This window comes from Pteropus medius, unplaced genomic scaffold (assembly GCF_902729225.1).
Source record: "Pteropus medius unplaced genomic scaffold, Ma_sr-lr_union100, whole genome shotgun sequence".
In the NCBI taxonomy this organism is placed as follows: Eukaryota; Metazoa; Chordata; class Mammalia; order Chiroptera; family Pteropodidae; genus Pteropus; species Pteropus medius.
The window spans coordinates 4,801,086-4,814,096 of record NW_024349519.1 but is presented as its reverse complement, the minus strand read 5'-3'; the positions used below and the strand labels follow the sequence as shown (position 1 = coordinate 4,814,096).

General features: G+C 35.1%; 1 protein-coding gene across 1 annotated transcript in view; it reads left to right on the top strand.

Moving 5' to 3' along the window:
• TMEM117 (transmembrane protein 117) overlaps positions 1 to 13,011 on the top strand; it is a 375,424-nt gene that overhangs the window by 68,314 nt on the left and 294,099 nt on the right. The window contains exon 3 of the mRNA XM_039882251.1: positions 1,994 to 2,126. Within this exon, the coding sequence (XP_039738185.1) occupies positions 1,994 to 2,126 (133 nt within the window). The remainder of the gene's footprint in view (positions 1 to 1,993; positions 2,127 to 13,011) is intronic.

Genomic DNA, 13,011 nt, shown 5'->3' with positions numbered 1-13,011 from the left:
AGTGTGCAGTTAAGTCACTACATTTTATTTGCAAAGCTCTCTCAAATCGCCAGCATTATTATTTGACTTTTAAAGTACATCCATTAGTGAATTTTTTGACATATACATATGTTAAGACAGAAATTCACATTTAAATTTTCAAGGAGCTCTAATTGCTGGTCTTCACAGTTCTTCAAATAGGTTTTGGTTTGAAGCTGCTAGGACCAGCAGCAAAGGGGACTTTGAACAAAGAGAGCCTGCCAGTCTAAAATAAGGTCACACTTTCAACAAATACTCAAATGATGATTGACTTCAGATACCTTTCTGCCTTACTGATAGCTGTATTTCTAGCACCTAGAACCATGGCTGGCATGTAATAAGCACACATTAAATATTTGTTCAATGAATAAATAATATTCTTTACAGTTTGCTTTATCATATTTATGGCATGTGCTTTTTTACTCTTAAGCATTTTGTGCTTAATGTCTATAATATTCCGGTCAATGTGTTGTGTGGAGACTTGCAATTCCCTTGCTTTCGGTAATTATTGATTCAGTTAATCAAATAAGGTCGTAATTTGCAGTGCTAGTATTGTTCGCGTCAGGATAAAGTTTTCCACATTCTTCTTTTAGTTACTCACATTCCCCCTGACATTCAGATTTGCCCTTTGCTTTTCTTGTGCAACCCAAGAAACCAGATGATGTAACCAAATCTCCCTTTTAGTTTTTTGCTCTATTTAAAGTTTTAGCTAGAGTAATGTTTCTGTTAGCCTGGTTTCCAAATGAAATCTAAAATGCTATTTTAATAAAAGTGAGAAACAAGGGAAAGTCTAGTAGTTAACTCTTAAAAGATTATTTCTTCCTATGCTCAGTAACCTACAAGAGAGCTACTGTCTATCTCTAGAGAGATAATTTCCAGATGGAAATAGAAGTTTTTTCAACTTTAACTTGTCATGAATAAAATGAGAATATTTTCTCTAGTGAGAAATTCTATTATAAGACTTCAACCCTACCGTATTTTAATTGTAGTTCCTATATGTATATCATCTCCCTTATTATTATTTGATACTCTTTCTCAGGAATAGAGATAAGTATAATAGTTTATCTTAGGAGAAGCCAAGGTGACCTGTGTTCATTTTTTTCTTACTCCCATGATATTTTCATCTTCCTCACCTTTCAGAATATGAATGCCCTCATTTCTCTTCTCTACCTTTAATCTCAAACTTTTCTCTGAACTAATTCTGATATCAGTAATTTCACTTTAGTGTTCATCTTAATGCATTTTCCTCTTTGAAATATTTGCATTTTAACATTCTTTCTATTTTCAGCATTTACCTTTGTAAATGGAATTTTAGGCCCCAGATTAGAAATTATGTTTTGCTGGGAGCCACACCAAGCTCTGCAACACACGTACATCTCCCCTCTCCCAACCCACATACTTGCGCACGTGCTTGTATGGAGATATAGATATTTCAGCTAAGAGTAAGGCTAAGTCATTTGTCACTTATGACAGAGACTTTATTTTTTCCTTTTAAGTTTTCAGGTACCTTCAACAAATTAGATCTTCACTTAAATAAGGTCTGCCTTGGTTTTATCGTCTGGTCAATACTGAGAATGGTTCTTTGGAAGCCAAAAGAAACTATATGGAATCCGTGCAATGTCTTTACCATTTACCTTAAGTAGTTTTGGATGAATAAACCAAAAACATATTTCTGAAGTAGAAAATATCAGGTAGTAGTGCTCTAATTCATTTTATTTTCATGCCAGCATAAGAAACAACCTCTGTATACTAGATTCTCATGTTGGCGTTATTTGCTTCATGATGATATAGGGGTTCATCCACAATAGTTATTTACAGAAGCGTAAAAGGACGCTATATAGTGGTTTCACCCACAAGGTAGTCCTATGGTAAAGACTTCAGAATATAGCGAGATAATAGAGATTCACTAAAACAAAGCAAAAATGTACGAATTTTCAATTATGATATACACTGATTTCTAATATTTGTATTGCAGGTCAGTTGCTTCGGTTGAAAATGTTTCGAGAGGATCATGGGTCATGGATGACAATGTTCTTCAGCACAATTCTCTTTCTCTTCATATTTTCTCACATTTACAACACCATTCTTCTAATGGATGGGAACATGGGGTAGGTCATATTTCCAATTTCTATTGCGGTGAGTGTTATGTTTGAAACACAGAAAAAAATCAAAGAGAATTTTTTAGTTTGTGATAATCTAGTCATCCCCATTATAAATATTCTACCCTAACTAAGGATAATTTGTGCATTTTTCTTACTTAAGACATTTCAAGTCTTTTCTCCAAGAAGCTTTTTACAATACTTATATTGTGTTCCTTACTTTTCAGGACTTCTCTGTGGAGGTAGTTTGAGGGCAAGTACTAATTTCATTATAGTGGCAGAGTATGAGAATCAGAAATCTTACTGACTCGTATATACTAACACAATTAGTAAAGATGGGCTAAGATGAAGGTTTCAGATTTGCAATTTTATTGCTCTACAATGCCTGGTTAAATAAAAGTGTTTGATACTGGTGGCATTTTTTTTTTTTTTTAACTCTCTTGAGAGTTCCAACAGAGAGACCTTTGTTATAAATAGGTTGTTTTAAAAGTGGGCCACCGTGTATTAAATCCAAGGATGTCATCTATACTCATCAAATCACTAATCAAATCACCATGGCATGAAGTGCTACCAGGTAGATTGTAGATTTTTTTAAAAAACTTTCTCCAGTTGATTTGCTCTTGGTAAGTTTTAAGAGCAGGATATAAGGAGAATGGCTTAGTCTACAGTGTTAGAAATTAGATTAGTCATAATAATAAACCACTTTAGATATTTGTGCTACATTGAAATAGTTTGTAAGGAAGGTTTTGATTTATCCTTTGTAATAGATTGGAAAATTAGGTAATAGTCTTTTCTTCTAAATGTAGTGTAGGCAAGATTGTAGGGTAGGCCAGTTCAGTAGTGCAATTACTTTGAGGTTATGTATAGATCTTAGCCACCACTGTTCAATAGTGAGAGGGATAGCTCAATTAAAATTTTTTTTTTCTCCTACCATTAAAGGAGGTGAATAGTAAAGGGAAAGCAGGTATTTCACAAGATTTATACTTTAGTCCATACTAACAAGTGGTAAATTCAAGAACGAGATTTTTGATCAAATATTCGAGCTTTAAGAAGTTACTGAAATGCTTTGTAATTATTATTGGGCTTAACATGATGCCATTAAAATGCATCCATTTTTAAATGGTGAAGTTACAGACTCTAACGCACAGCTAGGCAGAATAAGCCTCAGCTTTAGAGCAGTGCCTGTACTAATGGAGTAGGTTATGGTGCTCTTGGAATTACCGAACACAGCCGAAGGACTAAGAGGTATTGTGCTCTCTCACCACTGGAATCGGAAGGTGAAGGGACCCATGTAGAATTTACATTTTTCAAAGCTGTTTCTGGAAACAATATATTAAATAGTATATAAAAATATCCTTTGTTTAGAAGCTGACTTTTCATCCAAAAAAAAAAAAAGTTAGGATTGGGTGTAAATTTAGGCTAGGCCAAGTCTCTCAATCCCTTCTTACAAAGAACTAAATCTCTAGGTTTATGTGAACAGAACCTCAGGATTTTTAGCCAGAACTGACTTGATAAGAGTCAAGTTGCCTGCTTCTAGTTTTTTCATTATGAATTCCCTGAAGTAAGCACTAACTTATGGCTTTAGCCACCTGTAGGGAGCCAAGCTGAGAGGCAGGCAGACGGAGAGGGAAAGAGATAAGTTATCTGACTGGGCTACAAGGGACCCAGGCTCAGATAATCCATAGTTCCTGCCACTCTTAGGGAAGTCTCCTCTCAGCTTTGATTCTCTTTCTACCTCTCTACAGCTCACACCACCAAAATGCTGCTATCATAACTTCTTTTATTCTTTAAGTCGCCAAAATGGAATGAAATTCATCTTCCTGTAAAGGTTTGTAGGTGAGATTTCTGCTACAGAGAAGGCTCTGATCCTGGGCAGTGTTTCACATCGAGAGGTTTTATGAGCAACTTTCTTTTACAAGGTTGCAGGCTAGGTAACTGGAAGCCTCTCTGACTACAAAATCTGTAGAAATGCAGGAAAATATACTGCAGCCTGATCAATTCTTTTAAAATGCATAGCTGGGCTTATCCAAAGGTGAGGAAAAACCTGAGGCCAAAGATGAAGAAAAATCTGAAAACCAGGGCTGTGAGTCTGTGAAGCGACACTCTGAGACAGTGACTTAGGGACTTGAGTTTTAACTCATGTCAGGATCAGACATAAGGATTTGGTCTCGTATTAAGTGAGAAATTGAAACAGAAGCTCCTGTATTAGATGGTCCTACAGAGAAGGGTAGATTAGAAAACATGTAACCACTAGCACAAGCAGCATCTAGAAAGCATGTCTGACATATTATTGGACTTTGGGTGAAAAAAAAAAATCTTCCAGGGAACTCACTCATAACTATAGGTGTGGTTTTTGGTTTTGATATTTTTTTTTTTTTTTGATTTTAGATCCCACCAAAATATCCCTGGCCATTTTTTACTTCCAATTTCAGGTTTCCACTTCTCTGTGGAGCCCTCCTCTCCAATAACTTCTACTATTCCTCTGGTTCATTATGTAGAGCAATTTAGTTTTGTTTCATCTCCACTTCTGTCCATTTTGATTTATCCAGGGCTTTTCCTTCCATAATCAAAATCTTATTAATGCATTTTCTAATCAAAACAACTCGTACTCTGAGATAAATGTTGCCACCTTCTCAGAATATGAAGAGGCTGCTGCCACAGCAATTTGGTTTTGGGTTGTTTTTAAAAGACAATTGTATTTTTATCTTTTGATTCAACTGATGTTTAATTAACTATCTCTTGAGAGAGAGAAGGAAAGATATTCAAAGGAAAAGGGGTAAAGCAATAAAATAAGTTAAACTTAGGGTTATGTAGTCATCACAGTTTAACAGCATACTGCATTGTTTACATATAGGACTGAAGCCTCAGAAAGTGAGACATAATGGAAACATGAAATCATTTTCAGTGATGGCAATTGATTAAAGATGATTCTAAATGAATCTCTCCCCCCGCCTCCGCCATTTTTTGATTTCCTCTGCGTTCCACTAGGTATCTTAAAGCCAATGTATTTAGAAATTTTGTATTTGGTAGAAGTAAAGAGAGATGTGCTTCAAAGTCCAGGTTGAGGTCTAAACAGATACTTTAAACCCTTTTTGAGGTTGTCTTTCAGTAGAACTTCTTAGTCATGGAATTTTAATAGCATCCATAGTATAATGTCCTAATTTAGGAAAGGCTTGCCTGGTGTTTTCAAATATCCTAATTCCCCAACAGATAACACATGATTATGTGTAAAGAATGAAATGCTGAGAAAGTGAAGCACGTGAACCATGGTTGATGTCAATTAGAAGATTCCAAAAAGAGCCACTTGATGGCAGCAAAAGCCATGTTTTCAGCACTGATTGCTTCAATGTATTGTCACAGGCAGGCTTTCTCCCCAGAAAAAAGAATCTTTCCCCTTCTGAATTTCTAAAACTTGGTATTGAAATATTCGTCTTTCTAGTTGTTAATGGACTTCTTTGAAGAAATCCACCTAGTGAGCTCTATAATAACCACTTATTATTCTGTGATGTGCTTGGCCCCTTTTTATGTTCTAAAACAGGTTTAAATAATAGTTTCTATAAACACATTTGTACACACATATGCATTTATATGTTTGTAGGCTTATTCCAGTACAAGGATAAATATTGTGTTTAGCACTGAGGAAATTAGACACTTGACTCACTTATAAAAATTTCTTTGTGAACTGGAATTTCCAAAGACTGCATAGTATTTAGGGCAGGATATGAAGTAGCAGATGTTTTCTAGTATTAATGACAAAAAGTTTCATTTTTCCTGACACAAATCCTTTTTTTAGAGAAAGTTTTACAAATACTAATTAATACATCAGTATGTGTTAAATATTTAGGGGACAGAAGTTGAGCAATAAGACAGAGTGATTCGGGCAATTTTGAAAAATATATTAGTCTTCATAATCAAGACCTGAAAAAGGTGAAGGTAAGTCTTAGGTGGTGGGCAGAGTGAAAACACAATAGACTCCATCTCTCTCCTCTGTTCTTTTGGTAAGTTTTAGTGAGAACTTTTGTGGAATGCTCATTAAATGTCAGAGTGTGGTGAGCATTCTCAGTGAGTGGGCTATGATAAGAGTGACTGATCTAGGGGAGGTGGCAGGAATGTTTGAAATGAACACTTAACTAAAACTTAAAATATATAGTTTCTATGTACAGAGGGGCAACAAAAGCAAGCAAGGAACTAGCCTAGACTCGTCTGTGGAAATTGTTCAAGATCTAATGATTTTTATAGTCCATGTGCACAGCTGACCTAGGCCTTAGCCTCTTATACTCTTATCCTCATTTTTAAAAGAATGACCAATACTCTGGTCCATCAGTGTGTTCACACATTGTGTCAGGAAAACTGTCTGGTTTATAGTTTCAGTTTCTGTTGCCAAAGGTATAGGTTTTAGCACATTATTTTCCCCAAAGCTGAATTACCTTTTAATGAAAAAATTCAGGGTAAAATTTCACTCCAGGCAGTACTATTTTTAAAACTTCTGCTAATGCTTTCAGATTCCTTACTCAAACTTTTTCCTCTTTCTGGTCACCATTGACCTATAAGTAGAAGCCCTGGTACATATTTTTACTGTTAAGAACCATGATTTTCACTTGCTGTTGCTCAATCAATTACAAAATTGATTGACCTACTGCCTCATTTACACTGGTAGCTTTGGTCTAAGGAAGGAATGTTTTGTGTATTTGTTTCTTTGTTTTTAAAGGTGCTAAATTTATTTTGGGAAATGACAAGAAAAAATTGAAATATCTTTAATAATATTAAACTATACAGTTTTGGTATGACCTAAACTGATAAAATTATTGAAGTACAAAGCTATCAATTTAAATTGCGGTAAATAAGAAAAAGATATTCTTTTCAAAGTAATGGATATATAGGTATGGGTAAAGGTTGGAGGCCCTGGGCAGGGTTTGGGAACTGGGGTGGAGAGAAAGCTTAGCTGTAAATATTCATGAATCCTGGAAGTACTTGAGTCAATAGCTGAAAGCTTGATTGGCTGCTAATACAAGGCTGAATGCAAATTCTGCTGGAGTGGTGCTTTAAATAATTTGTTGGCTTCACTCTTAATTAGGCTAAACATTGACTTGCTTGTACGATTAATTCACAATAATAGCACAATTAATTACTAAGGCTGGGAGAAAGGGGCAGAGCTAGTTGCTGAGAATGGACTGGTGAGAAGAAAAGCTGGGAATGAATGGCTGAGTCTGGTCAAGAAGGCTGACCCAGTGGGGCAGTGGAGGGAGAGAGGGAAGCTTGGTGAGAGAGAAAGGGAGGGTGGCATTCGGGGAGGGAGGGAGAGAGAGTGAGAGCGAGAGTGAGCGAGAGTGAGCAGTATGGTAATAGGGCACAGTTTGCTGCTTTTAATATTATTGTTTTCACATTACTTGGTTTTGATAATACGAAGGTAAATTATCACAAGTTTACTGTTAGTGAATTGATGAAGTTTTAAAACATTAATGGAAAATACAATCAATAGTGCATCCTTTTACTCTGTGGGAGTGCATTATCTGTCCAGAATCGACATTGATTTGACACACTTAAGAGCTGTTCTGTGATCTTCGTTCACAGTTGCTTATTTCAACTCTCTCATTAAACAGTTTATTAGTTTTTTTCCGGGGAAAAATTCTGATCTAGGAAACAGAATACCTGGATTTCAGCCCCAGTTAACTACTCACTGGCAAAAATAACTTAGAAGAGTTAGACAGTTTTCTCATTTTTAAGATATGGGTTTTGTTATAAGGTTGTTATTAGTATCATCATAATCATCATCATCATAATCATCATCATTAATCTAGAGGAAATGCATGCTTCTAAAGTGGAGAAACAAACTAAATTTAAGATTGCTAAAAATCTCAGTTGCCGTTAGCTTTGCTTTGTTTGGAAGGCAATGTGGCGGTAGGAGAAACAGCGTGGGCTTTTGTCCTGGCACCCCTGAGCTATGTGGGCCTAGGTTAACTTGACCTTCTGAGCCTCATTTCCTCAAACGTAAAGTGGGGACAATTCTAATACCTTAGAATTGTCTTGACAATCAAAGAAGACAATATATGCAAAGCAGTTGATATAAATCAGCGCGTGGTGAGCTCTTGATAAATGTTAGTTTCTGTTACGATAATAGAAAATACATATTTTAGCTTCTCAAATACTTTAGCACTCAAGACATATTAGTTGTTTTAATGATAACAATCAGTACTTTGGACAATATAAAATTACATAACTTATGTCAATGATCTTATCACATTATTATACAATCACAATAATTATTATTAATTTCATGTAAAATGCCCAAGTGAATACCTAGCACTGGTAGATATTCAAAAATATTAATTTTCTGTGTCATAATTCATAATACACAATCTAAAATATATTTGAATTATGGAGTGAATTAACATATGGCTTACACAGCACCTGGTTCGAATGCTATCAAAATGCATTTTTATGAATGAACATAAACTGTTCCTTATTTTATTTTCCATCAATGAAAAGTAAATACAGAAATTAATATGATAATTCATTAGGATACAGAAGAGGAAACGAAACATATATTAAGTTACTAAATGATTACTTGCTAATTTTGACCTTTTTAAAAATATGGAAAATCTGATGGAATAATGGATAATGTCATGGGAATTAATGACATAGCATTCCACGTGTGTGCATGTGTGTATCCATTATCTAGAGACTATAAAATAATAAATATCTTTTAAATTCTATCTCAATTCAATTTTTCCAATGATGACCACACAGGAAATAATTACTTTCCAAACATGGAAAATTAATGTATATGATAGCCTGAGGCTTAAGGTTTACCTTAAGTTATATAGTTTAATAAATCAGTAAGAGATGACCCAGCATTAGCTGAGAAAGTGACATTGCTGTGACAATCCCATTTGTAATCTATTAACCCCGTAGCTATTCCCGAAGGATTGAGGAAAAACAATAAACAAAATTCTATTAATAAAATATTTTATCATTCAAATAGTCCTCTTGTAAGGTAATATCAGTTGTGGCACAATTGTATGCACTACTCTGATTGCTTAGTTAGAGATGTCTACAACCTCTTTTACTCTTTTGCACCAGGTCACGAGGCTAATGCCTTTTTCATGGTGGAGATAAGTGAGCCTGCTTGTGCTCTTCTCAAAGAGAGCATCACATTGAACTGGTTACCTTCTCTCTACTTCAGTTTCTTTAGGCTACTGCCAAGGTCTCTGACATTCTACTTTTTTTCTTTTTTTAGAGAAGCAAAGGTGCACGATATCGCTGGTTAAGTGAGTGTCAGAACACATGGAAGAGCATGATAATAATCACAATATTGAAATTACTTAGAACTGGGACACTCAAAGACCAATCTTGATTTAATTATAACAACCCTTAATAAAAAAAAAAACCTCCTATTTTACATACTTTAATATAAAAGATCAATAAAGTAAAAAAGGTTTGAAAGAAAGGGAGGTATTGGATTTTGTAGTCTACATAATTTAATTCTCTCACCCTAAAATACATATTTTAGAAGATTAGAAGGATGGTTCCCAGGTGTTTTGCAAAGCGTAAAATGTTTAGCATACTGTGCAGTAACAGGAAAGAATATATATATCATGTATAAAATATTTATATTCTTTCAGCAAAAAAGAATTAATAGATCTTTTGCTTCATGATTGTCTATATACTATCTCTATATACATATTCCATTATTTTTATATGTCATAATATATATATTACATGTAATAGTATAAATTATTCAATATATTATAAGAAATATGTGTGTATATATGTATAAATGTCCATTTGTTAAGTTATCAAATCTAATTAAATGATTTAATATTAAACCATTTAACTTTTATCAGAGAGTTCAATGTGCAAATTAAATCTAAGCATCCAAAATAAATTAGTAATGATAAAGTTATGAGTAACTATACAGAGATAAGACAGTATGTGTATACTGAACCTTGCAGAAGCATCTTAATTTAATATGTGGTTACATAGTAAGCCGATAAGCAGGATTTCATAAGTCTTAAACAAGCAACGGATGTGATGTATCTGTTGAGATTATGTCAAGTTAATACAGGGCCCAGCAGAAAGGAGAGAGCTAAACTAGAGAATTTCAACTTCTTAAACAATTTGAATGTCTGGAGGGAGTGGCCTTGATTATTACTTCACTATATTATCTAAAGGTGAGTCAGTTTAGGGAAAGTTTATGAAAACTTAGTGACCTAAACTAGCAAAGAAGCTAGATTTGTGCACCCATTTGGTCAATTGCTTCTAGAGAGTTTACTTATTACTTAGACCTTTCAGGCTTTAGGAGGGTTTGTAATTAAAATTCGCAATAGCCATTTTTCCTTGTCTTTCTTAGGAGCAAGGTCTCAGACAGAGCCAGACCTATTGACACTGTTTGTGTTGCTGAGCTCTGCTTCACTGATGAAAAATCATTTTCCGAGTACCCACCTACCTTAGGCATCAATGACCAGTTATAGTTTAAATACCGATCTCTTTGAGATCAAACAGGTATTGAGAGCTGGTTCAAGAAGCAGATCATGGACACGTTTGTCATAGCCAGACAATGAGTGATGACAGGTTACAAAGATGAGGCAAGAATCTAGGACTAGGAGATCTAAATCAAGATTGGCAACAAGAGGTTACCTATCATGGTTATAGACTAAACTCATAGATTACTTAAGAATGAGAATAAAGTCACAAGTTTTGGGAGATTTAATGAGCACCATAGACCTTCTTCCCTAGCCTTCTAAATTTTGTGTATACCATGAGAGAGTTTATAGACTCCGTGTTGAAAGCTATTGAAGTTTGTGTCACAAAATTAGGACGTGAAACAGGACTCTCCAATGATAAGATCTTCAAACTAAAATGTATCAGTAAGTATAGGTTATTATACGTCTCAGTAACAAACAGATACAAAAATTTCGGTGGCTTTAAGACCACAAAATTTGTAGTTTGCTAACACTGCAATTTCATTATGAGTCAGATGGAGGGCTCTAATTCAAGTTACCCTGTCTCTGGGATCAAGGCTGAACTAGAGGCTATAATATGAAAGTTGCTTGTTGGTCTTGGGGGTCTCAGAGCACTAATTCAGCAAGAAACTTGGAAGTGACATACATCACTTCTGCTCACAACTCATTGATTAGAACTAATTATTTGGCCCCATGCGAGTACAAAGGGGCTGGGAAGTGCAAACATGCCATGTACCTGGAAGGTGGAAGAACAGAAATGTTTCAGGAACAACATTACTGACTTCTCCATGGGACCACTCCAACTGCAACTGGGAAGCGGTGCTGTACTTTATGATCACCTACTTTTCCTTAACATTCACAGTGCCTTAAACAATTTTCTCTACCTTCTAATACACAGTGTCTTTCTTCCTATGAAGGAGAAATACAAAATGATTTTTAAAACACATTGTCATAACTATGATTTGACATAAAAGGCATGGATGAATTTCAGATAGAAATCTAATTCTTATTCAGTTGTATATTCAATAGGAAGAAGGAAAGGTATCAAGGTTAATTAGACACTAGACCAATTGGTGGCTAGTGTGCTCTGGTTCAGTTCTTGTCTACAGTTGTATGCATTCTGATTGGTGAATACATTCATTTCAGTTGCCACATGTGTTCTAAAACCTTTGAACATCATCCCTGGTTAGTAGAAATAAATGAATTAAGTTTGTGAATTAAGGTGGAAAGATCCAGGTCAGCAGGACTTTATGAAGATATGGCTAAAACATATAATAAGTCAGAAGAATTATGAAGTTTTTTACTTCTTATGTCTATAAAATTGAGATGAGTCACGAACACAGCCAGAATTTTGACCAATTAGAATAGAGAAGCCAACTGAGGCTGAACTTATGTACTTCTCCTGGTTTCCCTGGCAACAGGGCTCCCTTCCCATGCTAGTAATATTTTAATGTGAGTGATGTAATAATTGGAGATAGAGAAATATGTGTATAAGTTAACTTCTTCTGGGAAAGTGGGGGAGGAATTTGCTAAAGGAGAAGAAGGATGAAGCCATGAGAAGGGAAGAGTTGGAATTAAAAAAAGAAAATAAGAATTAAATTGAACCTGAACTTGAAAGCTTATGGGCATATAAAAGCACATAGCAGTGTTTCTTCAACCTGACTTTAGTTGAAGCCAGGGTATACAATAAATCACACAGTTGCATATCTGCATTATCTCTCCCATCATAGCCCAGAAAAAGCACTGGCCTGGAAAATTGTGACCCCTGTAAATTGGCTTGGCTTAAAGCCATTTGCTGTGTGGATTGCGGTGCCTGATCTTACAGGTATGCAGGAAGTTCTCATTTGCCTAGAAGGGTCAAGAAGGAGTCAAAAGAGGCTTGCCAGTATTTCTCTGTGAATTTAGTTAACTTTGTTTTTCATGTTGTCTTAGGTGTATTTTGTCCTTGCCAAATATATATTTCCAAATCCTACTTAATGGTGTGAACATTTTCTGCTTTTATTAAATAGATGTCAAATGTGCACCACTGCTTGGAGGATTGAGAGTATGGAAGGTCAGCAATGAGCACTTCAGTCTTTCATTCCACTTTTCCTTCTCTGAACCTTTCTCACTAGAAAAAGGAGAGGATTAGGAGCGTTCTATCCATTCTATTCTCTATAGCTCCCTAAACAAACCGCAGTAAAAAAAACAAAATAGAAATAAGGAAAAAATATACAGCATTACCTAAAAATAGGCTGGCTTTATAATCTATTATTCAAACCAGGACACTTTTGAAAATGAAAGGGAGTATTATTAATAATAGCACAGGAAAAAAGGCATAAACTGTCATGTCCAAGGTAATTGAAACATATGAGTTACATTACCTGAAATCAATAGGAAAGAATAGAGGAGGGAAAGATGATTATCTGTGGATGTTCTAGAAGAAAATATCT